Source organism: Boleophthalmus pectinirostris, unplaced genomic scaffold, assembly GCF_026225935.1.
Source record: "Boleophthalmus pectinirostris isolate CB_2022bp ecotype Guang Dong unplaced genomic scaffold, ASM2622593v1 HiC_scaffold_4, whole genome shotgun sequence".
In the NCBI taxonomy this organism is placed as follows: Eukaryota; Metazoa; Chordata; class Actinopteri; order Gobiiformes; family Gobiidae; genus Boleophthalmus; species Boleophthalmus pectinirostris.
Window position 1 is genome coordinate 16,822,543 of NW_026571353.1, and position 24,307 is coordinate 16,846,849.

The 24,307-nt window shown below is 41.2% G+C and overlaps 1 protein-coding gene across 3 annotated transcripts in view; it reads left to right on the forward strand.

Moving 5' to 3' along the window:
* Positions 1 to 24,307, forward strand: part of LOC110169789 (tetratricopeptide repeat protein 28) — a 127,258-nt gene that overhangs the window by 86,715 nt on the left and 16,236 nt on the right. For all 3 annotated transcript variants that reach the window (XM_055161652.1, XM_055161653.1, XM_055161654.1), the window contains 4 exons: positions 15,317 to 15,824; positions 20,942 to 21,738; positions 21,815 to 22,359; positions 22,598 to 23,121. In XM_055161652.1, the coding sequence (XP_055017627.1) occupies positions 15,317 to 15,824; positions 20,942 to 21,738; positions 21,815 to 22,359; positions 22,598 to 23,121 (2,374 nt within the window). The remainder of the gene's footprint in view (positions 1 to 15,316; positions 15,825 to 20,941; positions 21,739 to 21,814; positions 22,360 to 22,597; positions 23,122 to 24,307) is intronic.

Genomic DNA, 24,307 nt, shown 5'->3' on the forward strand with positions numbered 1-24,307 from the left:
TGTTTTTCTTTCACTGCGTGCCATTTGGAAATATCCTTAGCAGACTTTCAGCTGTCATATGTTCAGCAGATAGCACACAACACACACTCCTCCATCTTTGAGTCCTCTGTATCATTTCCAACTTTAGTTTTTGTCCCAGTTTTTCACACTCGATCCAAACCCTGCCAGTAGCCATTTCCAACAAAGACCTTTTTTACTGAGATCCAAAAGCTGTTAAACTATCTCTTTCTAAAGTGCTCCTTCCCATCCCTCTGTTTGCATGTGATGTTTTGGTCTTAAGTGCTGGGTTAAACTTGAAGGAGGTAACCCCTAATTTGGGGTGTGAGTATTTAGGAGAAACTGAGGCGGGCTAGCGGTGCTATAGCCTGTAATTATGTCTTGTGCGATGTTAAAAAGAGTCTACCGCCGACTCCCCCAACCCTATGCCCAAATGGAAATCGCGTAAGATCCAATGTTTATTTGCCCATTGGCTTTGTAGTTCTTTTTGCACATTCTGCTGTTTGTTTATCTATTCTGTTCTTAACTCGGAAAAGAACTTACTGAAACTTTACCCCCATGCTTTCAAATCATTTCGGGACTATTTCATCATTGGTGTTTATACTTAGTTTAGGGTGCACTGCAGCTTTTGGATCCTGGTTTGTATAATGAAGCAAAGGGATGAGAAATGAGCTTCTAAATCAGGGGTGAGAATAGGGGCTTTGTGGGTGTTCCTCCTGTCAGGATTATGCTTTGTCGATGCTTGTCACCAACCCAGAAAAAGAAAAGAGGCTATTAAGGACTCATTAGGGTATGGACATGTGCCTGTGCTGCTGTTACTCTGTCCCCGCTAATAAACGATGGCAGAGGTGGAGCTTAGCACATGGCTCTTTTTCCTTTAGTGGCCACTGCAGTGCTGATAAAAGGGGCTGGGGAATCATCTGTGAAACTGTTTAATCACAAGTTATTTTATTACTGTCCACTACTATGCCTTCATTGGAGTACGCTACTGTGTATCTGGGGTTTCATTATATTGTTTTACACATGGTATTTGAACAGAAAATGCAACATCCCTAACAAGTAGCTAAATTTTGCTGTGATAGTAATTTACTGTACAATACCTGTCCATTAATAGGCTGTTTCTTGATTTAAAGTGCTAACTTAAGTTAGCACAAACACTGACTTTAGTAGTACTGGAACTGCACAGTTACTGTACACTCACAAATAGAAATGCTGTATGTAGCTGCATTAGGCACATTAAAATGCCTCATCTGACTCATCATGATGTTATTCCAAACTGAACAATAGAACAGTTTAGGGATTTGTAAGGCATTTTATCACTATCACATTTTATCACTTTAACACTATACTGGAATGTGGTGTGAAATAGCCAATAAACTGAGATGTAGGCTGTAAATACCTATGTCTACTGGAAATTAATTTTCCTTAGATTCAGTTGTACTTATTGTACTTAAACTCCAGTTTACACTGAAGATGCAGTGTGAATCCTTGGAGCAGACTTGGTGTAGCACAGTGAAATAGCTGTGTGTTCCCTCCTGTCACGTCATACTGAAACTCTGGGCTCTAGCCTAACAGCACGTCCAGCCCGCTGTGCCTTAATGACACAGAGGCTCGACTCAGCTCAGTGGTGTAGAACCGCTCCACAGCAGCTCGCTCTGCCACCAATCATGAGATATGGACGTCAGGCTTCAGCCAATGGGCCGTGACCAGAACAAGGAGAGACCCATTTGTGTGTTATGTGTGTGGACAATATGGACATATATTTACTGTATTCTTTGATACTACTGTCTTTCATAGACACTGTATCCTCTGTATATTTACCATCATGGTCACTGTGGTTTTATATTGATAAAAGCCAGGCTGGCACAATATGAAAACGGATGAAAACATGATGCAACAGGAGGTACTGGAAAAACAGTATACTGTGCAAACTCAATAATTGAAACGGAAACACAGCAAGTACTTTTTCTTGAGAAGTACTACACTTTTTATTTGATCCCACTTCCTGGCTTCCTAAACTCTGTTTTGTAACACCCTTGAGATGAACGTATTCTGATTGGATTGTTGGTCTGCACTTTCACATAATCAGCAGATGTGTGCATGTGTATATTTTATGCCACTTGAGGCCAGAGCATATGTGCCTCTTACTGATGCCTGTCACTGCTTCATGCTTGTATATGTTGAGTGTAATGGACTATGCATGGAATCGCAATGTCCCTTAACGTCCCACTGACCCATAACAGTAACACCCATAACAACTCTTGCACTTTGAAGAACCATAGATACCAAAATTTGGCCAGTGTTTTCATTTTTATGTATGTGTATATGCAAATATGGATGTGCTCTGTGGATTTTGTAGCATTCGACGTGACACAGCGTTGTGTCTTTCCCAGTGGAGCGTTTGGAAGACTGTCAGAGAGATGAATGACTGCCGTTATATCGACTACTACTCTGCTCCCTCCTCTCCTCCCTCCTCTCCTCCTCCTCTTCCTCCTTCAGCGGTCCATGCTCCATTTCTCCTCTCTCCCTAACCCCTCTTCCGCTCTTTCCCGTCATGCATCAAAGCAGCCTTGCTACTATCTATATTTCACCAATACATTTGATCAAGACCCCAGGACCATGTATGTGTTATCTGTCAGAGTGACATTTAACAAAGAGCAGACCCCTGTTAAATGATTCTTTACCATCTCAGGAGCAGGGCTTTTTAATTTGATGCTACAAAGCAGTGTTCAGATTCTAACATTTGATCAAAACGTCAATACAATGGCCTTGCTGCTAACTACTCTAACAAGACCTTAATCTAGGCCCGTAATGCGTTGTAAAGATCGAGCTTCTCACTATTGGGGAAGTTGAATAATTAGTCTAGAATATTACACTTTGTCTCTCATTCTCTCTGCAGCAGTCGATGGCAATACAGGAGGAATGTATGGGGTACCAAATAAACAGTGACATGGTCATAGCAAACACTGTCACGTTTTAATACAGGGAGTGCCATGTTGGGTGTAATAACAGATGACAACCAATAGACATTTAGATAGAGCTTATCGGAGGGAGGAGTGTCTAACACTGAACTACACTGCATCAAGCTTCATGAAGATTTTAATCATTGTGAAATAGACCCAGGCTCATCAATCTTGGCAGAGGAGTTTTACGTCACACAGTAATAAGGATGAAGACGTGCTGTTTGAGTTTATGCTAGGATAACTGAACCCAATTATCAGCAGTATTGACATGCCCTTGATGTTAAATTCTTAGCAGATGCAAGTCTTGAACTTTACTCATGTAGTACCCATGTGATGACTTTAAACCTGTAATGCTTTAAAGTTCGTAGTGCCATTCTGTCTTGTGAAATTGATGTATAGGAAACTCATTGGAAAGACAGTATGTAATAGACAACATGTTAAAACAACAATCTAACATTAACTAACTGAAAATGCAATAAAGGCTTATATTATCTGCAATGCAAATTTGTTTAAAATATTCTGTCTCTACAGTAGTCACTAGATTTGCAGAATTTGTCATTTTTAGTAGTTTATGATAAGGAATAGATGTCTTTATTTGTCCTACAATGGGGAAATGACAGTGTTGAAATGCTAAGGTCAAAGAACAGCAGGAAAATAAGAACATGCAAACAAAATTAAGATCAAAATAAATTATTCTATAAAGACTTACAATAAGCATGAAATCTAACACGGTGAGCAGAGTAAAGCTATAAGGCTACAAGGAACTTTTAAGTTTGTTTATGCCAGTTCTTGTACTGGAAGACACAACTAGTTTCCTGTAGTCCATTTCACAATGACACACAAATATGTGTATGTATATGCATGTTTGCATGTATGTATATACAAAAATGAGAGTGAACACTCTATCCACTGAGCTGTTGCCACCCAATATTGCAATGTCAGTTAGATCTAAAGTGAAGAATTTCTTGAATTATTGTAGTTGTTTTACTCTTCTTAAGGTTTGCTGTTGTGTCTGATGGATAATGCCTAGTTCAAATCCAGTCATCATAGTCCTTATTGCTGGTGCTGCTCTCACCTGACCAAAAATGCATTCCAGTCTAGACTTTGGTCAGACCTCCCAAATGAAGAACCAGCAGCTCCATGTGTGCATCACTTCCCTCTCGCCTCTGTGCAGTCCAGGCCTCATCCCTCTGGCCAGAGAGCCATTTAAAGCCCGGGAGCTGCATCCCATTGCACTGGCCGATCGATACGCAGGCTGTCAGCAAGACGAATGGAGGCTTTAGGAAGTCCATTTTAATGAAGGAGAAGGAGCAGGGGAATGAGAGGTACTTGGGAAAAGGGGGCAGGGGTAGAAGCAACCACAATGGGGAGTGGTGCAGCAAATTATGGAAAAGAGAGAGTTTGGATGTATTCGATTACAAGTATTTTTAGAGCGGTGTCCTGGGTTTGATTTAGCTACTGTAAACCTATTTCTAGCTCGTTGTGTGAAATGGTGCCTTGGACACAATAACTTGTAAAGGCACAGAAACCTACATTAGTGGACAGAGGGGACTTCATCTGGCCCATGCGCCAATGCCACATCAAGAGCTCTTGGTCATGAATCATGTCAGCATATCTGTGCTTAAAAGATATTGTTGTGACAAGGGAGAGCTGCGAAGCCAAGTATACTCCCTCCACAGCTGTCCTCAACAAAAACTCATTCTGCTGGCATCAGCACTGAGAATGACCTGTGTGACTTTGATGCATCTTATACATTTTTAACATTAGAAGTTTTGCAGAATCTACTTTACTTTTAAATAGTTAATAAGCAATTATGTAATGAGAAACAAAAAACACTTTCAATATTTCTCTTTTTACCCATATGTATCATGTGTTCTCATCTTGTCTTCATTTGTTACATACACATGTACACACGCTTATATATATATATATATATATATATATATATATATATGTATATATATATATATATATATATATATATATATATATATATATATATATATATATATATATATATATATAGGTGTGTGTGTATACAAGGTGTTTTTAAGCGATAAAAAGACCTGTAATTGAATAACTGCAAGATAGATACATGAAATATGCAGATGCCCCCTCTCCTGTCTCCGATCACGCAATTTACCTTGTCAGTTAATGCTATTCTGAATTTGGTTCATTTACTACTCACAATTCAGATTAAAGAAGCCAGTTGGAAACTTTCAAAAACTACTTTATTTTTGTTATCAGTCAAAACTCCTACATGTACTTTCTTGTTGTGCCAGGTTTGTTTGTGAATGGTTTCTGGATTACAAAAGAACTAGAGGTCTGCCTGGGAAGAGAGAGGTCACTGTGGGGACTGTGTAGCTATTTGATGTTTGCATTATATATAGCTGCGCGTTGTTGCAGCAGCATTTTTGTAGCATGATGAAATGTGCTTGTTCTTGAGTCCCTGACATGAGGCCAAAGAAGAGGATTATAACTCCTCGGTTTGGCTCAGCTCAAGTCCACTAACTACTCCTATACACTAAGCTGCTCTTTCTCTTCCCTTTTTGTATCTTGCTAGTCACATCTCAGGCTTTTGTCCTAACTCTCTGCAGCATCAGCATTTTTGTCCCTTGGCACAGTGTCCAGACCTTCCCTTCATTCTTTTGGATGTGAACCCTGTCTGTGGACTGGAATGTGTCTTTGTGGAAAGCACTCACAGAAAGCAATAAAATAGAGACAAAATACAAAGCCCCAAGCAGACAAAATGAAAGTGCTCCATCTTGGGGAGAGACGGGGGCCTAGGGGTGCTGCTTATACTTGACCTTGCAAGACCAGAGTACAGTCTTTAAATAACAAACAAGACAGACCTAGCTATACACAGAGTTCTTCGTGGAGACAATGTACAATAATTACCGGGGCAAAAACAGGACTTCAGAACTTAGTGCTGTCAGCGGATTTAAATAGCCATGGAAACATTGCACAAGTCTAAATTTTATGATCTTAAGATGGCGTGCAAATACTTAGCTGCTGTGTCTTACCTAATTTAGAAACTGGGTCATTCTCTGTACCATGAGGAAATTGTGCTACTAACTTACAGTACAGAGGCATGAGACTTCAAAAAACAATGACTAATTGGGTTGTAACGGAGGAACAGCTCTAAGCCATAAGACCTAGATAGCTTGGATTTTTCACAACATCAAATTACAGGTCTGCAAACCCCCATTTCCCTTGTTAATTTGAGAAGATTAAGTAACAATAATGATAAATGTAAACTTTATAAATAAAAGATCTATACATATCACATAAGTGACATTCTATAGGCAGATGAGCAATGTTGTGTACATTCTGGTGCAATATTGTGCCATAGATCCCACTGCATCTTATTGACTTAAAAGTCTATAATTGTTCAGATTTAGAAGGTTTGTGTATGTGTATGTAATGAGCTAGGCATGGGTGAATATGTGCATAGGCACGATTTGGACTTCATCGCTATTCAGAGAGGCTTATGGTGATTAGAGCAGCGTGATCCTCTGAAGAGTTAATGATGAGAGACGCAGTAGCTCCACAGAGGCCAATCATACTGCAGCGTACCCGGCTTATCTCTGTGTATTGTGTGTCTGTTGTATGGCCACAGCACACATTTTCTTATGCGTGGGATCATATAGTGATGGGGGTTTAGCTATCATTCCTCTCTCAACAGTGTTTGCAATCAGCTATCCCCCACATCATTAAAATATGCATGACATTTGGGGTTTATAGCCATACCAACAGGACTTCATATCAGTATAACTTCATTACTCTGGTCTCAAATGTGGATCTAGGACAGTAGGAGCTCTTAGTACCTCAGGGCCTGGCGGGGGCACATAGCACACAGCATAGGGCCAGTGGCAGTTTCCCCCTCACACCTCAGGGAACTGACTGACAAGCTTAATGACACTGCCGGGGTTACAGCGCGTCCCCAACTCATTTTCCAACGTGATTGAAGTTCGCAGTGGGTAGCTTTTCATCAGCACTGAGCAGACAAAAGGGACCTTTTCACTGTTGTATTTGTACGTGTATGCAGTTTGTGCTTGTGCTGCTCATGCACATGAAGAATGTTTTATAGCTCTTGTCACATGTGTGCATAGCCTCATGGAGGATGACTTTTGTAGTAGCTTGTCTCAAGTGTGTACTGTGCTTGTTATAGCCACATGTTTACCAGCAGTGTACATACTGATTTGAAAAAATGTGAATACATTTCAGGATTTTTACTTTGTGATTTACTTATTTTAACAGCATTGGCCATTACTCAAACTGAGGTACAGGGGCCAGAAGTACAAGATGTGAATTTCCTCTGGTTATTCACTAATTGATATGAATTGACTACAAAACTAGTATCAAAGTTAGATGATCATTTCAATTGGGTGAAAAGTTTTGATAATGAAAAAAAAAGACTTTAGGACAAAGTGATCACAACTCATCTAAAAATAAAATCGAGCTGGAAATTTATGTGACAATACTAGGTCTGGTATATTCCTTGTTAAACCCAGTCATGGATACTGGAGTTAATTGGTTATGGTCAGTATGATCCTGCGGTAGACATGTCTAATCTAGTTCATCAAGGCACCAGTAAAAGGCTTCTGGTCCTGTAGTAGTTATAAATCATAGACCAACTAGTCCCATATGTAAAAATGGTGGACATTGACCATTAGCTGCACAGTCCATTGGTCACTACATTATTCAAAGCTGGGTTCTGTGGCAGTAGACGTGCATGAGTCACGTAATGGTTGTTGACACTGGCTCAGTTTGGCGTATCCTCCTTTCATTTTTTACTTGTTGGCATCCTCCCTTTTCATTGTGAGTCCGCTGTTATGCCCACATTACAGCCACCAAGCTTGCATCCTGTCACTTCATGCTACTGCAAAAGTGGCCAGTGATTGCTCCATCAATCCTGTGTTAAGAGGTCAATCAGAAAGCCACTTTGTTTGCCGCCACAATGCTGATTTTCCTATTGCTGTGACTGTTGACTGCTCTAGTACTTTTCGATCGGTGCTTATGTGTCTCCTCGCAATCTGCTGGCACTTGGCGGCTACACTGCATACAAACTTCCTCTTCATTGTCCACTACAGTTGTTTACACTGTTTAGAAAATCGCTGTGAAGCTCAAATTGCATTACCTGAAACAAACCAAAACAAAAAAAACTCTCTCCTCTAAATTCCAGTAAGTCCCAAGGGATATGAAAGAATGCATTATCCTTATTTTCCACCCTCTCTCTTTACTAAATACCTTTGTTTTGTGTTTCCTAATGCAACTGTTTTGTGCATTTGTTTTGCTCAGTTATCAAAGCAGGAAGCAGCAATAAATGAACATGCATCTCGGGGAGCCTCGGGTTTAGATGCCAACTCAATTTGTGGCTGAAGCGTTGTAACAAAAGCCCAATCACCCCTTTCACACTGGCTTCTATCCAGCTGACGAGCAAAGATAAAAATCAAAGCCCCCAGCAGCAACTATTTACCGTCACTGTCAGTCAGGGAGGATGCACTGAGCTGCATCTACCTGAAAAGATGTCTGAAGAGCAACTGTTACCCTGCTGTTTTCTAGTTAATCCTGAAGCTGAGCCCTTTCTACACTTGTCATCTGTCTGTAGTCAAATGGAAACTGTCAATTTCAGTGACATGAGAGAGATAATTAAGATTTCTCACAAATACCACACATGCCAGACACATTTTGTTGTTGTGGAGGCATGGAAAGAAGAAACCAAAATCAAGTAAAAGTGACATTACTGCAAAGGTTAATAAAGGAGAGTGGTGGTGACAAATGACTTGAGTAAAGTATTTAGTGTGGAAAGTTAGTTGTAGAAAGTACACACAGTTTTGCCAACTCCTGTAACAACTGTCACTATACTATTGATATTACTACATTAACTGTGGATAAAAATGTAATTGTTCCTCCACTGAGCATGTATTATTTCACTTTGGTTTAATGCTGATCTTTACTATCTCCATGTGCTGACTTATTAGATTATGAAGCTACTGAAAGACAACAGTTGATATTAGCAGCGTTTAGTGTGCATAAAGCCTGAGGTCAATTATAAATAACACAAGGCCACACAGATGAATTGAATATTCAGATTATGAACACAGCCCCCCTGCATGTTCTCCCCAGGAGGCACACGTGTCCTGCATGGTCACACAGAGGAATGCTGGAATGTTCCTGGATGTAGTTTGCATCATGGCTGCTCTGAGGTGGCTCACAATCCTACTGCCCTAATCTGTGTCAGCGGGAAGCCGTCCATGCACATAGTCACTGTATGAATTTGTACATGAATAATGTGTTTATGGATGTGATAGTGCAGCCCAGTAGTGAGAATCACTTGAGTCTTTTATCAGTAAAACCAGTTGTGACTGCCTGTGGCTGAGGCAAAGGGGCCAGTGGTGCTGAAGGCATTTAGGAAGTGTACAGGAGCCCATGGAGCAGTGAGGTGCACACGGTGCTGTAGAGGGACAGGCTTTGATCCACACACAAGTGGTGTTGAGGCTCGGGCCACTGCTGTCCGCACCAGGCTTGTAATTACATTTGGGGAATGAAATCACACAGGGAGGAAAGGATTTAAATGGCTTGTGAGCTGGATTGGGGTAAAAGGTTCTTCCTGGTGCTCTTAGCTTTAAGCCTTTTTTGTAAAACATTTTACTTTAATATGATGTATACAATCCAGAATGAATAAGCACCATACCGAGGGCTCCTTATTTTATTATATTTTTCTGAAGCAATAAAGAAAAAAAAATGTGTGTGTTTAGACTTAAATAAAATGTCTAGACAAGTGGATGGCAGTCTTTATCTCCTGGATTTTAAGGTGGCTTTGGACCACAACATGGCAGACACAAATTGATCTGGTCTTCTGAGCTTGACCTGCATTATCCCTTCTTTTCCTTACCCCCTGCACTGTCCTCTCCAGTATTACCCCACATTGCATCCCCTGCACCCCTGTAAGTCTGCTCTGATTTGTCCAGCTGCATTCTGACACCAGCAGCGCCTCCCATTTCTGGTGTGTCCTGGTGTCCTTGGATAACCCTGGACTGAGCGTCCTTGGACCAGTGCGGGCTTCCTGCTGAAGCCTCTCAGCGAGTGGGCCTGTAAGCTATGCCAGATTTAGAGCCGTGTTCATAAACCGGTGGGGAGTCACATTCCCTAATTAGCTTCTAATAGATAGAGTTAAATGATAAAGTTGTCATTAGAAACTACATCCCCTTGTCTAAACTTGTATGATATTTTTACCTATTATGTACAGTGCTGTTCTGCCCCTGGCCTTTATCTTGGAGTCAGGTGTGTTCTGGCTTTTAGGATATTCATTTACACGTTAGCACCGTTAATAGAAAGACTTTTCTGCGGTATGCCCCCTGCTGGCTGATCTGTAGCTTGAGGCCATGCAAAGTGGCAAACCTTGATGTTTACCTCAAACCTCCTGGAATGACTTTCAAACACACTGTGATTTCCCCCGTCTGTCACCACAAGGTCTCTGTAGAATAGATCCCTGCACCAGGCATCACACAGCTTTGCCTGTGGAGATTTGACTTTAGCACAGACATAAGCAGCCCTGTGAAGCCCTTCAAGGCTTTTCTCTGATTTCAGCCACATTAAGATTCATTGGCAGTGCCCTCTCCCTGTGTGCCTCCTCTTCAGTGTCCTCTCTGGCAGACTTCACATTCATGTGTTTCTATCAAAAGCCAGGATGCTTGTTTTTGCATTTAAACAATGCTGGCATCCTGTCGCAGGAGATGGTGTGAGAAGAGGCACCCGGCATGGCTTTTTTAAACTTTTGATTTCTGCAGCATACTATAGTTAAGACAGTTAATGAGGAGAAATTCTCAGTCTCATGGGACTTAAATTAATAAATGCAAAGCAAAAATTTTACACGATTACATATATACTGTCAACTAAAATATGTCCTCACAGAACATTTTTTGAAGCCAGAGAGATCTGGAAAACATTTGCTGTATTTGTATGTAAAGATGTGTGAGTAAATGTATACTGGATGTCTGCTCAAACCACAAATTGTCCATTATTTGGCTGGCTCCACTGCTCAGACAGGCCACAACTCAAACAAAAATGCCTTTCTGTGCTCAAACTGTATTAGTTTACTAACTGACATATATGTCTTGTTTTTGAGTCTTTTAAATGCTACGCTTTGAGTATATGTTTTTGTGAGTGTGGCAGACAGACTGACGCACAGGAGAGGAGCTGTCACGAGTGTCCTTACCCGAAGATCGACCTTTAGTGACAATCAATCCTTTGTGAGCATGTCCTGTGAAGGCTAAAGGAATTATCAGGCTCTAGGCCCTTTGGCGTCGTTTATCTAACAGCTGGAGGTCACATAGGTCACGCTCAAACAAGTGGCTCCTCTCGTATCTCATCATTGGTAATAGATCAGGTTAGCCCAGGTGATTGATTAACAATGAGTTAAAAGATTTAAATATCTGATGCTGCAAACACATAGCACAAAATTACCCATAACCACTATTTTACTTTTGGATTTAGGTGAAGTAATCTCATCTATGCTGTCCAATATGATAAAGCCATTTACCCAAAATCTAGGTCGTTATGTAAAACCCACAAGGCATTTGACCATAAGATAGTGAGTCATCCTTTAAAATGTTACTTGGGCGACTTTTAGGGGTGGTCTTAACACTGGGTACATTACATGGACCAATAACATAGAAGTAACCTTTTGGTGCATTAGAGCAGGGCAAAATAAATAGTACTATTATATTAGTATTTGATAATGTGGTAATAAAGGGTACCTGATAACAGCACATTTGTATGAAAGAGTTGAACCTGCTTGTCCCCTGAGCTGCAGTGTGCTTAATGATGTGTGCTGGAGCTCATGTGTGCACGTCCACATGTAAAGAGAGCAATCAGGCCCAGCTGTACCTGGCCGCGCTCGGCAGAGCACAGCATTTGGCTGCTTAAAAAAAGCAGAAGGTTTTGATATGGCAGAGATGCAATCATTTGGCTGATCTAATGGTCGCTCCCTTAGGATCCATGTCTATGTGCAAACACCAAGAAACATCCAGTCATATAACTAGCCGAATACATTATCATATATGAACAACCCCCAGCCTCCCCCTTCTCATGGCCACTGTTTATTCACACATAAACATCCATGTGCTTTTCTGAAGGAAACACCTATAGAAATCAAATGGTCTTAGATTTCCAGCCAGTCTGCTTTACTTTGGAGTTGATTACAGTTGAGATGTTTCTTTTTTTGTCAAAATGCATCTCTGCAGGTGAATTCAGATCTGAAGACGTCGTCGCCCAGGGGATGTCTCCAGCGTTCTCTTCTCTCATCCTTCAAACACAATCTCTCCTGTAGCCTTTTATCTTAGCCCCCTCCGCCCCTCGCCCCCAACTCCCTGCTCCCCAGTCCTTTCCATGTGCACGAGTGTGGCAGCCAGCTCCTGTTGCTGAGAGCCCAGCTTGTTAAAGGAAACACTGGTGCATGGTCCTCTCACCTTCCCTCTGCTCCCACTTTTAATTAGACAGCTGTTTGTGTGTGTGTGTGTGTGTGTGTGTGTGTGCGTGTGTGCGTGTGCGTGTGTATAAATATGCCTTGAACATACTGAAGCTATGTACACTGCATGTGCTAGTAAAGTCAAATCTAAAAAAATTTTATGCATGTAGCAGAGCAAAATGCCCTAGTACAGATATATTGAAGCACATCTTCAAAAGGAGACTGCGTAAAATTAAGCATTTAAAATTTTTTTTTTTTTAAATTTTGCTAATTTGTAAGTGATGTCTGTCTGCTGTTTAATAGTTGTGTGGCATGCAAAATCCACTTTGAACCCTGAAAGTGAAACATGCTTATAATAATTAGGAATATGTTAAAAGATTAGCAATATGGACTCTTGTTAACTGCACTGCCAATGAACTTGCTTGGTTTTTTCTCTTTTTTTAAGATGGTAAAAAATGGGTACATTTTGGGTATGGGTGTTTTGTTTATTTGGCTTTATCTCAGCCACTTTGATCTTATGCATTTTCGTTAATAGCCAGACATCTACATTGCTGTGGTCAAAGAAGCTTGTTGCCACCCATGCGATAATGGAATTAAACATGTTGTGTTGGCCCTGTCTGCAGAATAATCGTATCAGCTGCACTTTATTGTAGCAGAGCAAGGCTGCCCTCGAGCAGGACATGCACACAAACACACACACACACACACACACACACACACACACAGTTGCTCCTCCCCCAACAGCATCATGGCGCACTATCTCTGTACAGTGTTATTGTAACAGACACATTAGGCCAGGTGTAAGCCCAAATCTCTACACAGTTAAACATTTAGCCAGAGATAAAACACACACAAGCTGCTCTGAGCCCACAACAGTCACATTCCATCGTGACTCGCCAACAAGAGCACCTCCGCAGCATGACATAAGGGGCTAATTATGCTAAGAACAATGCATTACCTCCACCATGTGTTAGAAAGGCAGCCATTTCTCTAATGTACTGCACACTATAAACATATTAGTAGAGGAGGGTGGCAGAGGAGACTCAGGGAGGAATTCTTAACCAGTGTCCTTGTCAAGAGAAATGGAATCATGTTGTGTGAGCCAGGCATTTGTGATTAGCATGCCCCCTGCTGCCCGCCTTCTCTCTGTCCTCTCTCAACACAATCTAGTTTACCTTTCATTATGAGACCTTTGGTGAAAAATGTGTTCGCTGATAAGAGGCTATGGTTTATCAACAGTTTTTAAAAGACAACATTTTGATTAATCAAACCAGCACACATCTGTTGGAGGGTTACTTTCTGTAAAAACAGAGTGTACCAACTGGAGAGAGAACTAGTGGAATGAGAGATAAACCAAGTAGGGGGAAATAGGAGGGATATCAGGTTCCAGTGGCTTTTAGCCAAAGACAGTGCCTCCTGTGTGAGTGCTGAGTCTGCCTGCTCATTATCTGCATATCTGCACTTCCATCTGAGAGGAAAATGCAGCACTGCAGATCGACTTTAGAGGGACACTGATCACAAGAGCGGCTCCTATCCAGGAATACCGTGGTGGCTCCTTTCTGAATTCTACAAAACCAAAATGAGGAATGCTTAGTTTTTACGTCTCTGAAAAGGAGAAATCTCAGTCAGAGATAGAGCCAAACTTCAAAAGGCGCATGTAAGTGAGCAGTCCTAGATAGCCTATCGGAGCACATGAAACAGCAACAGTTGTGACAGAGGTAATTGCCTGCCTAGGCTGCTATCATTTCTTGTTGAGTCTTTGCGAAACTCTTGGAAGTTCTTATGTCAGCAAGTAATTGGTTCCAGGCTTTAGTTTTCACCAAAAAATACAGACAGGTATAGCCAAATAAAATGTGTTATGAATGTATGAGTACATTTATTTTCTCTTCTATTGATTTTGCTCAACAATGCACTTTGCTTTCCAGCAGAGGTTCAATATTTCTATTATTTGGTACAAGAGCAGAGTAAAAATAACTCTTGCATTCTGGGGAAATCGACTTTTTCTATAAGTGCGTATAACTTAAGCTCTGATAGATTGTCTGGGCTTTTCATTGAACGAGCATCTCTTTAGGACAAAGCAGGAAGTTGCCTTAGCTGTCAGTGTGTGTCCTCTTGGACTGGCCCTTGTCCAGCCCCCTCCCTGACCAGAGTGTGCACACTCAGCCCTGTAAAAGAGGCCCTTCATTAGTTGGTTCTGCTTGATTAATTGAACATCTGTTTGCAAAAAGATGGCTGACCCCACTCCCAGCTGTTTACCTCCTGAATAAACAGTTAATAAGCCTGCACTGAATGTCATTTCTGAGGTGCAGTGTTTAACTTTACTTAGAGTCTACTTGTGTTATTTACAGTCTAAACTGTAAATGTATAGCAGGTAAAGCTCTTGTGTTTTGTGATTTTATTTAGATAATTTAGTGAGCGAACAGCCCCCCCACAGCTCAGTGGTGCAGTTAAAACCCTGTGCGTCTCTGTCCTGATTAGCGGTGTCTTTGTTCTGTTAGTGGTGGCATGCCATGCAGTGCGATTGCAGTGGGCAATCTGACGGCTTTAAACAGGCCTGCTGCTGTGCTGATCTGATTCACACATACCCCCCTGCCTGCTTTGCACAGGCAAAATGGAATCTGCTTTTGTTTGTTGTTTGGTCTCTGAATGGTTTAAGCCTCCGGAGAGATTTGGGAAATTTCATCCCTTTCCTTTCATTCTATGTACAGTATTAGTGTATGCATGGGTATTTAAATGTGGGTGGGATATCTATAATTACTCACACAGTAATGTTGAAGTGGAGGTATAATTATTAAAGATATTTTTATTTTATAATTTGCAGAAATAATTACATATCCAAACCCTGAGCCAGTTTGTACTAAAGTTTTACTTTGTTTGTCCACAGGCTGCCTCTATGGCATTGAGCAGTTTGGGACATGTATACACCGCCATTGGGGACTATCCAAATGCTCTGGCCAGTCATAAACAGTGTGTGCTGCTGGCCAAGCAGTCCAAGGATCAGCTGTCGGAGGCCCGTGAGCTGGGAAACATGGGAGCGGTCTACATCGCCATGGGAGACTTTGACAATGCCGTCCAGTGCCACGAGCAGCATCTGGGTATAGCTAAAGCACTGGAGAATAAACGCGAGGAAGCTCGGGCCTATAGTAACCTGGGCAGTGCCTATCACTACCACAGGAACTTTGACAAGGCCATGTCCTACCACACACATGTGCTGGAGCTAGCACAGGAGCTGGAGGAGAAGTCCATTGAGATGAGAGCCTATGCAGGACTGGGCCACGCCGCTCGCTGTATGCAGGATCTGGAGAGAGCCAAACAGTACCATGAACAGCAACTTTCTATTGCAGAGGGTTTGAAAGACCGTGCTGCAGAGGGACGGGCCTCCTCCAATCTGGGTATGTTTTGATTTCATAATGCAAATGGTTTATACAGTGCCTATTGCTTTTAGATTACATCTGTTAAACTATAATAGAATGACAAAGGGCAGTGTAACTTTACTTGGCTTTTTCTAGTTTCTAGTTCTAGTTTAAATGTTGCATATTAGTTGTATTCAAATTGTGGTTATCAGAAGACATGGCTAAATAAAATGTTTAAGGAAAGAAAAGAACACTGATTATATCTACCAAAAAGAAAACTCCACAGAATTGTGCAAAATGTCTTCTCCAGTTATCAGCTCTCCTACTGCTTTTAAATTTTCCCCAACTTAATCATATCTTTAAAAAAATAAAATTGGACTGGAGCAAAATGGGAGCTGAGAAAATTAAATTCATACCTTTATCTTTTGAGTAGAAACAAAAATGTAAGAATCGAAGCCTTTAATACCCAGTCTTTTACGACAAATCCTCTGGCATGAAATGAAATTGCTATCAAGGTAACCTTGTGGAGTCATATAACCATGAAAACAGCTCAACATAAGGATACGGTGTCTTTATACATTTAATACACTGCTTGATTTATAGTAATACCATTTCCACACTATCCAGCCCTGCACCAAATGACTTATGGCGCTATCAAGACTGTTGTAAACCCAATTTTAATGGACAACTAAGTGGCATAGTATTTCCTCCCAGATGAAATATTATTTAACCTAATGTGTAAAAGTGGTTGAGCATGAGTGGGGTTAATATACTGGAGATAAATTACAGTTATCCTTTGACTGGGCTAATGGTCAGCCTGCTTTACATGTACCCACACCTTATGTAAGCACCCATAAATTGAACCAGAAAAACTTTATGATATTCCATGCTAGGTTCAGCTGGAGTGGACAGACACCATATTTATTGTCTCCTGTCTGATCACCATGACGACAGCCTCATATGTCCTTTACATTATTATTCTCCCCATCCTCTTTCTTCAAGTAAGGATGGTGTATCACAAATCACCAGCTGGTCTTGGATAAGCTTGAAATGAGTGGTTACCACGAGACCCATAATACGAGAACATTTCAGACCATCATTGACGCAACACTGTGAAGCTTTGAAGTTTTGACCCCTCACTGTGACATATCTCCACTGTCTATTTTGTTTCTTTTCATTATTTTTTGATCGCTCCCACTTCCACTCTCTCTCCTTTCACCCCTACTGATTGTAATCTGCGGCTGTCAAGCTCCCAGTAATTGAAACTGACTTGATGAATCGCTTAATTACCTTTAATAGCTGATGCAAGAAGAGCTGAATAATGAAGATAACAAAAGGATGAAGTGGTGGTTGAGAAGCATCAGTCTGTAATTGGTCCATTGTTGTTGTTGTTTTGTTGTTTTGCATTCTTCTCATTTACTCCGTTGTTAGTGCCCTCCAGCCCAAAAAATGCGATACTGGCTCAAATTCACAGGATGTTGTTTCAGACTTCACAAAATGCCGCTTTCTTGCAATATACAAAGACCAGAAGGATGCGCGAGATTAACGAGAAGTGATAAAAGGGAAAAAACAATGGGTGTGTGACTGTGGGATGCTAAGAAGTTGCAGAAACAGTGAAAAGGCGGGCCTTTATTATGCCCTCTCGACTTGCTGTTAATGTTGCATGTAACACAGTGCAGAAGACGCTGACTTGGCTCTCAGGAACAGTTGTATAGAGGCACTGAAGCTCTAATATCCAACTATAATGCCCAACGGTGCTACCCCCCCCCCATAAACATGAAGATATTGTGTTGCAGCTACATTTATTATTCATTAATTGGCTAACCCACCCCCTGGTCAGCAATATTTAATACAGAATCTGAGGAAGAACTGGGCAAGATTCCATGTACTACAGTATTCAGAATAATGAACCCATCCCTAAATTGCATGAATTAGTAATGCTTAGGGCTACTAATTGAAGTTTTCCCCCTCCCTTTACACCATGGAACCACACTATTTTGGAAATAGTTTTTGCTGATGTTTGCAAAAAAAACAGTGCCACTAACCCAGAAGACTCCCCGAAGGAATGTACAGTACATGCAACTATGTGGTACAATTCCTGCTTTTCCCATTTGAGTCCACATTCCAGAAAATCCTGTCAGAATGCGTTATACTGTAGTTTACTTGACTGTTGAAGGTCTCTGTATACATGTGCTGTGAGTATAGGCAAGGTTGTACATATATGAACAGATTTCATATTGTATTATTAACATATTTTAATATATTGTTGTTGTTTTTTACATTAGTGATATGCACAAGCTTCATGAAAATATATGACTTGACAGAGTAGGAATCTGTGGCAAAATATTTATATTATATACTATATGTTTAGTAATTTAAAAACAGAACACTTATACAGTTACAGTATATATATGCAATTTTAACAAATACTATTGCTTCAAAACTATTATAATAAATTAAAATGATTACACTTGAATAAAGAATGTTGTTACTATTGATGAGACACACTAATGATTGTCAAAGTACAGTAAACGGCTCTGGAAATATTTTTAGGTCAGATTGTTGTGTTATTGTCAATAGGACTTTTATGCAGCCACTCCACACTGCTCTTTATAAATGCAGTAGTTCTTCTTCTTCCCCATGCTAGGCCCCTTCCGTCTCAAGAGAAATGACCATATCCCAACACTAGACTAGAGACCAACAAAGCAGCATCAGTTCTATACAGTGTTATCTTGTAAATAGTAATCAAGTCTTTTTATTTGATTGTTTGATTCATTTGTGCATGTAAAGTAATTGCTAGCATTTCTATGTTGATTGATAGATTCCTGGATGGGCATAGCTCATAGTTTTAATGACACAGAGATGCGCATTGTGAGTCCCTCATCGCTCTTGACTGCTGTGTGTCTGTGTGTACTACTCACTGTGTAATCACAAGTGACAGAGCTCTGGCATGCCTTTAATATATGTGGTTATGGGGGACTGATAGGCCTTAAGATGGATGATGCTTTCACTCCAGTAAAACTAAATCATTTGTTCCATATAATCATATCTCCTCTTACTCAGTATCACGATTTCTAATTATCTCAGTTAGTCCCCAATGTCTCTATAAGCGCCTGTAATTGTTGTTCTCCTAAACTTTTTATGGAGATGTTTATGTGTTTATGTTTATGTATGTGTGTATGATTTTAGTCACTGTCCGGCTGCATAGCGTTCCCTAATCCTCTTACCATATGCAGGGCGGAAAATATTGTACCGCCAATATAGCTTCAGGCAATGCCCAAGGCTTATGGCAAATTTGGCTGCCAGACCGAACCACGGTCCTATACAGCCTGTGCAGACGCCTTCCCTGCCCCTCCATCCATCGCTGAGGCCCAGATCCATTTTTAGCCTGCAGCACAGAACATGTTTGCTGGTAATACATCAGTAGGCATTATATCCTCACTAAGATCAGTCTCCATGGGGAAAAACATAACCTTGGGAGTGTCTTTGTGGTGGAGGTTGTCAGTGCTTCTCCTGCAGCTCTCTGCCTGCCGAGAATCTTAACCTGCTTCCTGTTTGACTAAGCAGTAAAGTTTGAAAGATTATTCTAAAAATGTCATAGCACTTAGAGGAACGTGTTCTATTGGCTTCCACCTTTTTTTTTAATCTTAATAAGTCAAAAAGAATTACTTGTTTTTGCTGCTCCTATGTTTTATTTATGCTGTTGCTCTAGCCATTACACTAATGAGTAATTTGCTATCACTCAAATGGATTGAGAATAAGATTGTATGTCCAAATTGTGACAAAACCTGAGGGTGTTACAGTATCATACAAAATGTAAAGGAACTGTAAAATAAACACAAAAGTGCAGAAATCTTTTTGCTGCCTTCTTCAAATTGCCTTTATTAACAATATAATTTTATCTCCAAAAAATATAGAAAAAAAACTCCCACAACCCAGTCCTCTTTCCATACTCATTAACTCATCAGTTAACTGTCAGTCAGATCCTGTCCTGTCAAGATGTTCAAAAAGGTGTCCATTTGTCAATTCTTTATATATATTTCCCACCTCTACTCTTGGTAGACCAATATTTACTTGATTTTGTCTTTAGTCTAAGTGCTATGCATTCATAGGGGGTCTCAAGTTTGCTTACTGTCTCTTTTAGACACATGGTATGCCGTTATCCCCAATGCTGAAAGGGAAGACTGTTACTACGGCTAGTCCACCCACCATATTGCTGACTTGATATTTCCCATTCATTCTGACACAGGGCTGTTTTTAATTGGGTAAATCCTATTATGTGTGCATATGTTCAGCATGTCATCTTGAATCCTGTGTGTAGTTATTGCATTGTCAGTGGTACTGTTTACATATGTTGTGTTGTGGCCTTCTTGTGGTGGGCTGTGGGCAAAATCAATGGAAAAACACAGTGGTAACTAATCTTCACAGCAACATCACAAACTAACCTCAAGTCTCAAGATCCTCTCCATTGCTGCATCCCTCCCAGTTTTGGCTCCAAGTTGCTGCCATCAGCTGCTGCTGATGGCAGAATGATGCTTTGCTTCATTCTGGTTAACCATAAGTTACCATGCTGATGCAATATGGGAAAAGCATGTCCAGACTTTAAAGATGTCATCTTAGCACATGAAAATCAGGAAAGGTGTCATTTGGTATGTAAGAAAGAAAAATCAAAAGATAGATTCATTCTTTCATAATCGTCAAGGGAAAGAAGAGATATGCTGAAATATCTATAGTATATTTGTCATTTTGATAGAGTTTGTGTGTGTGTGTGTGTCTGTGCAGATGGCTGCTTGGTGAGGCAAAACTATTATTTTTCAAAGGAAGGCGTTTTATCAGATATAATGCTTCTTCTGCAGGTTCCATGCTATTTATTGTCTCCAATACTCACTTTATTTCATTTCTGAGCTTTCCATCAGCATTCTTTCCTCTCTCTTTCCACTTTCCCATATAAAGAAACAATTAGTACAGCAAATCTTCTATTTTGCATTTGTATTAACTGTGTATTCTATTACAAGTTAATGACTGTAATTTTGTGTAGGCAGAGAACAGATGGCGCAGAGAGGGTGTTTTAAAAACTAAAGGGCTTGAATTTGACTGAATTACTAATTTCATGTGTAAGATTCTAAACTTCTCCTCTTTTTTTTCTTCCTCCACAGGCATTATCCACCAGATGAAGGGGGACTATGAGACTGCACTGAAGCTACACAAGACACATCTGTCCATTGCCCAGGAGTTAAACGACTATGCCGCTCAGGGCCGAGCCTATGGGAATATGGGAAATGCCTACAATGCTCTGGGAGTGTTTGATCAGGCTGTTCGCTACCACCGACAGGAGCTGCAGATATCCATGGAGGTGAATGACAGGGCGTCACAAGCATCTACACATGGGAACCTGGCTGTAGCCTACCAGGCCTTGGGAGCTCATGACCGCGCGCTGCAACATTACCAAAACCACCTCAACATCGCCCGCGAGCTCCGAGATGTCCAGAGTGAAGCTCGAGCTCTTGGGAACTTAGGAAACTTTCACTGCTCCAGAGGTGAATTCCCTCAAGCTGTGCCATACTACGAACAATACCTCCGTCTGTCCCCTGACCTCCAAGATATGGAAAGTGAAGGGAAGGTTTGCCACAATCTCGGTTATGCTCACTATTGTTTGGGCAACTACCAGGATGCTGTCAAATACTACGAGCAGGACCTAGCGCTGGCTAAAGATCTCCATGACAAACTGAGTCAGGCCAAAGCTTATTGTAACCTGGGGCTGGCATTTAAAGCCCTGGGAGACTTTGCAAAAGCAGAAGAGTGTCAGAGATACCTGCTGTCTCTGGCTCAGTCCCTTAACAATGCACAAGCTCGTTTCAGAGCTCTGGGGAACCTGGGAGACATATTCGTCTGCAAAAAAGACATCGCTGGAGCTATTCAGTTTTATGAGCAGCAGCTTGCTTTAGCCCACCAGGTATTCATTTATGCAAAATCCTCATATGCATGCAGCAAATACAAAGTCACTGTGTCGATATTGTGTCTGCTTTCAGATCAAAGAGCGCAGGATGGAGGCCTGTGCGTACGCTGCTCTGGGAGCCACGTACAGACTGGTGCAGAAGTACGACAAAGCTCTTGGCTACCACACCCAGGAGCTGGAGGTGTATCAGGAGCTGGGGGATGTGCCAGGCGAATGCAAGGCCCATGGACACCTGGCAGCGGTCTACATGGCTCTGGGGAAATACGCCATGGCTTTCAAGAGCTATGAGGAGCAACTGGAACTAGGCCGAAGACTCAAAGATCCTGTTGTGGAGGCTCAGGTTTATGGGAATATGGGTATCACTAAAATGAATGTAGGCGTCATGGAAGAGGCCATTGGTTACTTGGAACAACAGCTGGCAACGTTACAACAGTTAAGTGGGAACGAAGCAGTCATGGACCGAGGCAGAGCCTATGGAAATTTAGGGGATTGTTATGAAGCACTGGGAGACTTTGAGGAAGCCATTAAATACTATGACCAATATCTGTCAGTGGCTCAAAGTCTGAATAGAATGCAAGACCAAGAAAAGGCCTACAGGGGGCTGGGCAATGGACACAGGTGAGTCTTATTTTATGTACTTTAGCAAATGATACATATGATGTATTATTGTTACCTCAGTACTCTGTGTTCTTAAGAGTGTATTTATTTTGTTAGTAGCACCAAGTCACAAAATAAACATACTATACATGGCTTAAAATTACATCTGTTTTGATGAAGTACACAAATTACTACTCTGTTACTATAATCTCAGTTTGATCTCAATTTGATCATTTTGCTTTCTCAACTTTATTTTCAGGGCCATGGGAAATCTACAGCAGTCACTGGTTTGCTTTGAGAAAAGACTAGTTGTAGCTCATGAGCTTGGAGAGTGCGGAGGCAAAGCCCAAGCCTATGGTGAACTGGGGGCATTGCACAGCCAGCTGGGTAATTATGAGCAGGCCATCTCTTGTCTTGAGCGGCAACTTGCTATTGCACGTGATACCCAGGATCGGCTGCTGGAAGGAGATGCCAGCTGTGGTTTGGGAGCTGTGTACCAGGCAATGGGAGAGTATGAAACAGCTCTACAGTGCCACCAAAGTGACCTGGAGATAGCAGAGGAAGCAGGGAGTCCCACTCGTCAGGCCCGGGCTTATGGCAATTTGGGGCTTACGTACGAGTCTCTAGGAAACTACGAGCGTGCTGTGGTGTTCCAGGAACAACATCTAAGTGTGGCAGCTCAGACTAATGATTTGGCAGCCAAAACCCTGGCCTATGGCAGCCTCGGAAGGACACACCACGCACTACAGAACTACTCCCAGGCTGTCATGTACCTGCAGGAAGGTGAGTGAGCTCAAAACAGCACTGAAATACCTTGCTGCATGAACTGATTGGCTTAGAGTTTGAATTCAGGATATTTTTTATATTTTATTGGACAAGAATTTATGTGCAGTTATATCCCTTTGTGTACCAAGAGGATTTTGATAATGATTGTGATGTTGTCTTGTTGCTGTATTGCCACAAGATAATTTGCGTTTATGTCAGTGCAGAGTGTCAGAACACATTCAAAACATTTTACTACATCACTTCATCACATATCTTGTCTTTTCAGCTCTTTACTGTGAGCTCCAAATGTGTGTTTTTACACACTGGCTGTCAAACTGCAGTGTCTCATGCCTCATTGTCCCCTACAGATTATGCAGAAATAAAAAGCTGCTGCTTGGTCTCACTAAAAGTCATTGTGTCAGTGGTGGTAAAGGCGGTGTTTGTCTCTAGGATGAGCTCAGAGGATCAGGTGTGGATGTGAGTAGAATTTCTGTAACTCTACTTTATGTCAGGCAGACCCCATTCTCCAGCACCCCCACTGTGTTAAGACCCAAACACTGTAGAAACCCAAGACAATTACAGCATGCATGACACCGAGGCAGAATCTGTCACCCTACAGGGGGAGTGCTATAGTCACTTATAATGCATCTCCCTATTGCCAGCTTTATGAGATTTAGCTAGTCCTGCAGTGACCTATACAAACTCTGCAGACCTGCATGCAGAACTTTAACTGAACAAAGGTGAGAGTCCTGTCTGTCCTTCTGTTTTCCCATGCAGTGTCCTTGTATTGTTGTCTGATCCAACTTTGGAAAAGAATAGGGCTGTCACTGTTCTTGACAGCCAATTATTTTTGGCCAACCTACTAAAGCTTAGGCACTATTTTTATTTTAGTTACTAGTATTTCTCTTGAGATATTTGTTGTCTTTTGCATGTAGTGTTGACTGATTTTTGTTTCCCAAAAGATTAATTGGGGCGTAGATAAAGACAACTACAAAACTAGTGCCTATATTGCTGCTATTGTGTAGCCTGTGAGACTCTTGTTTTGGTGTGATATTGTGTGATTTGTGTAGCTTGTGTTACACTGTACTAAATTATAATGATTTTGTAACTTTAACTCAAAGGTCATTGTACTTTCAACTATTAACGCCGCAATGTCATGAAATCAATGCCATCATTGTAGCAGCTAATGAAGGTGCTCCATGCT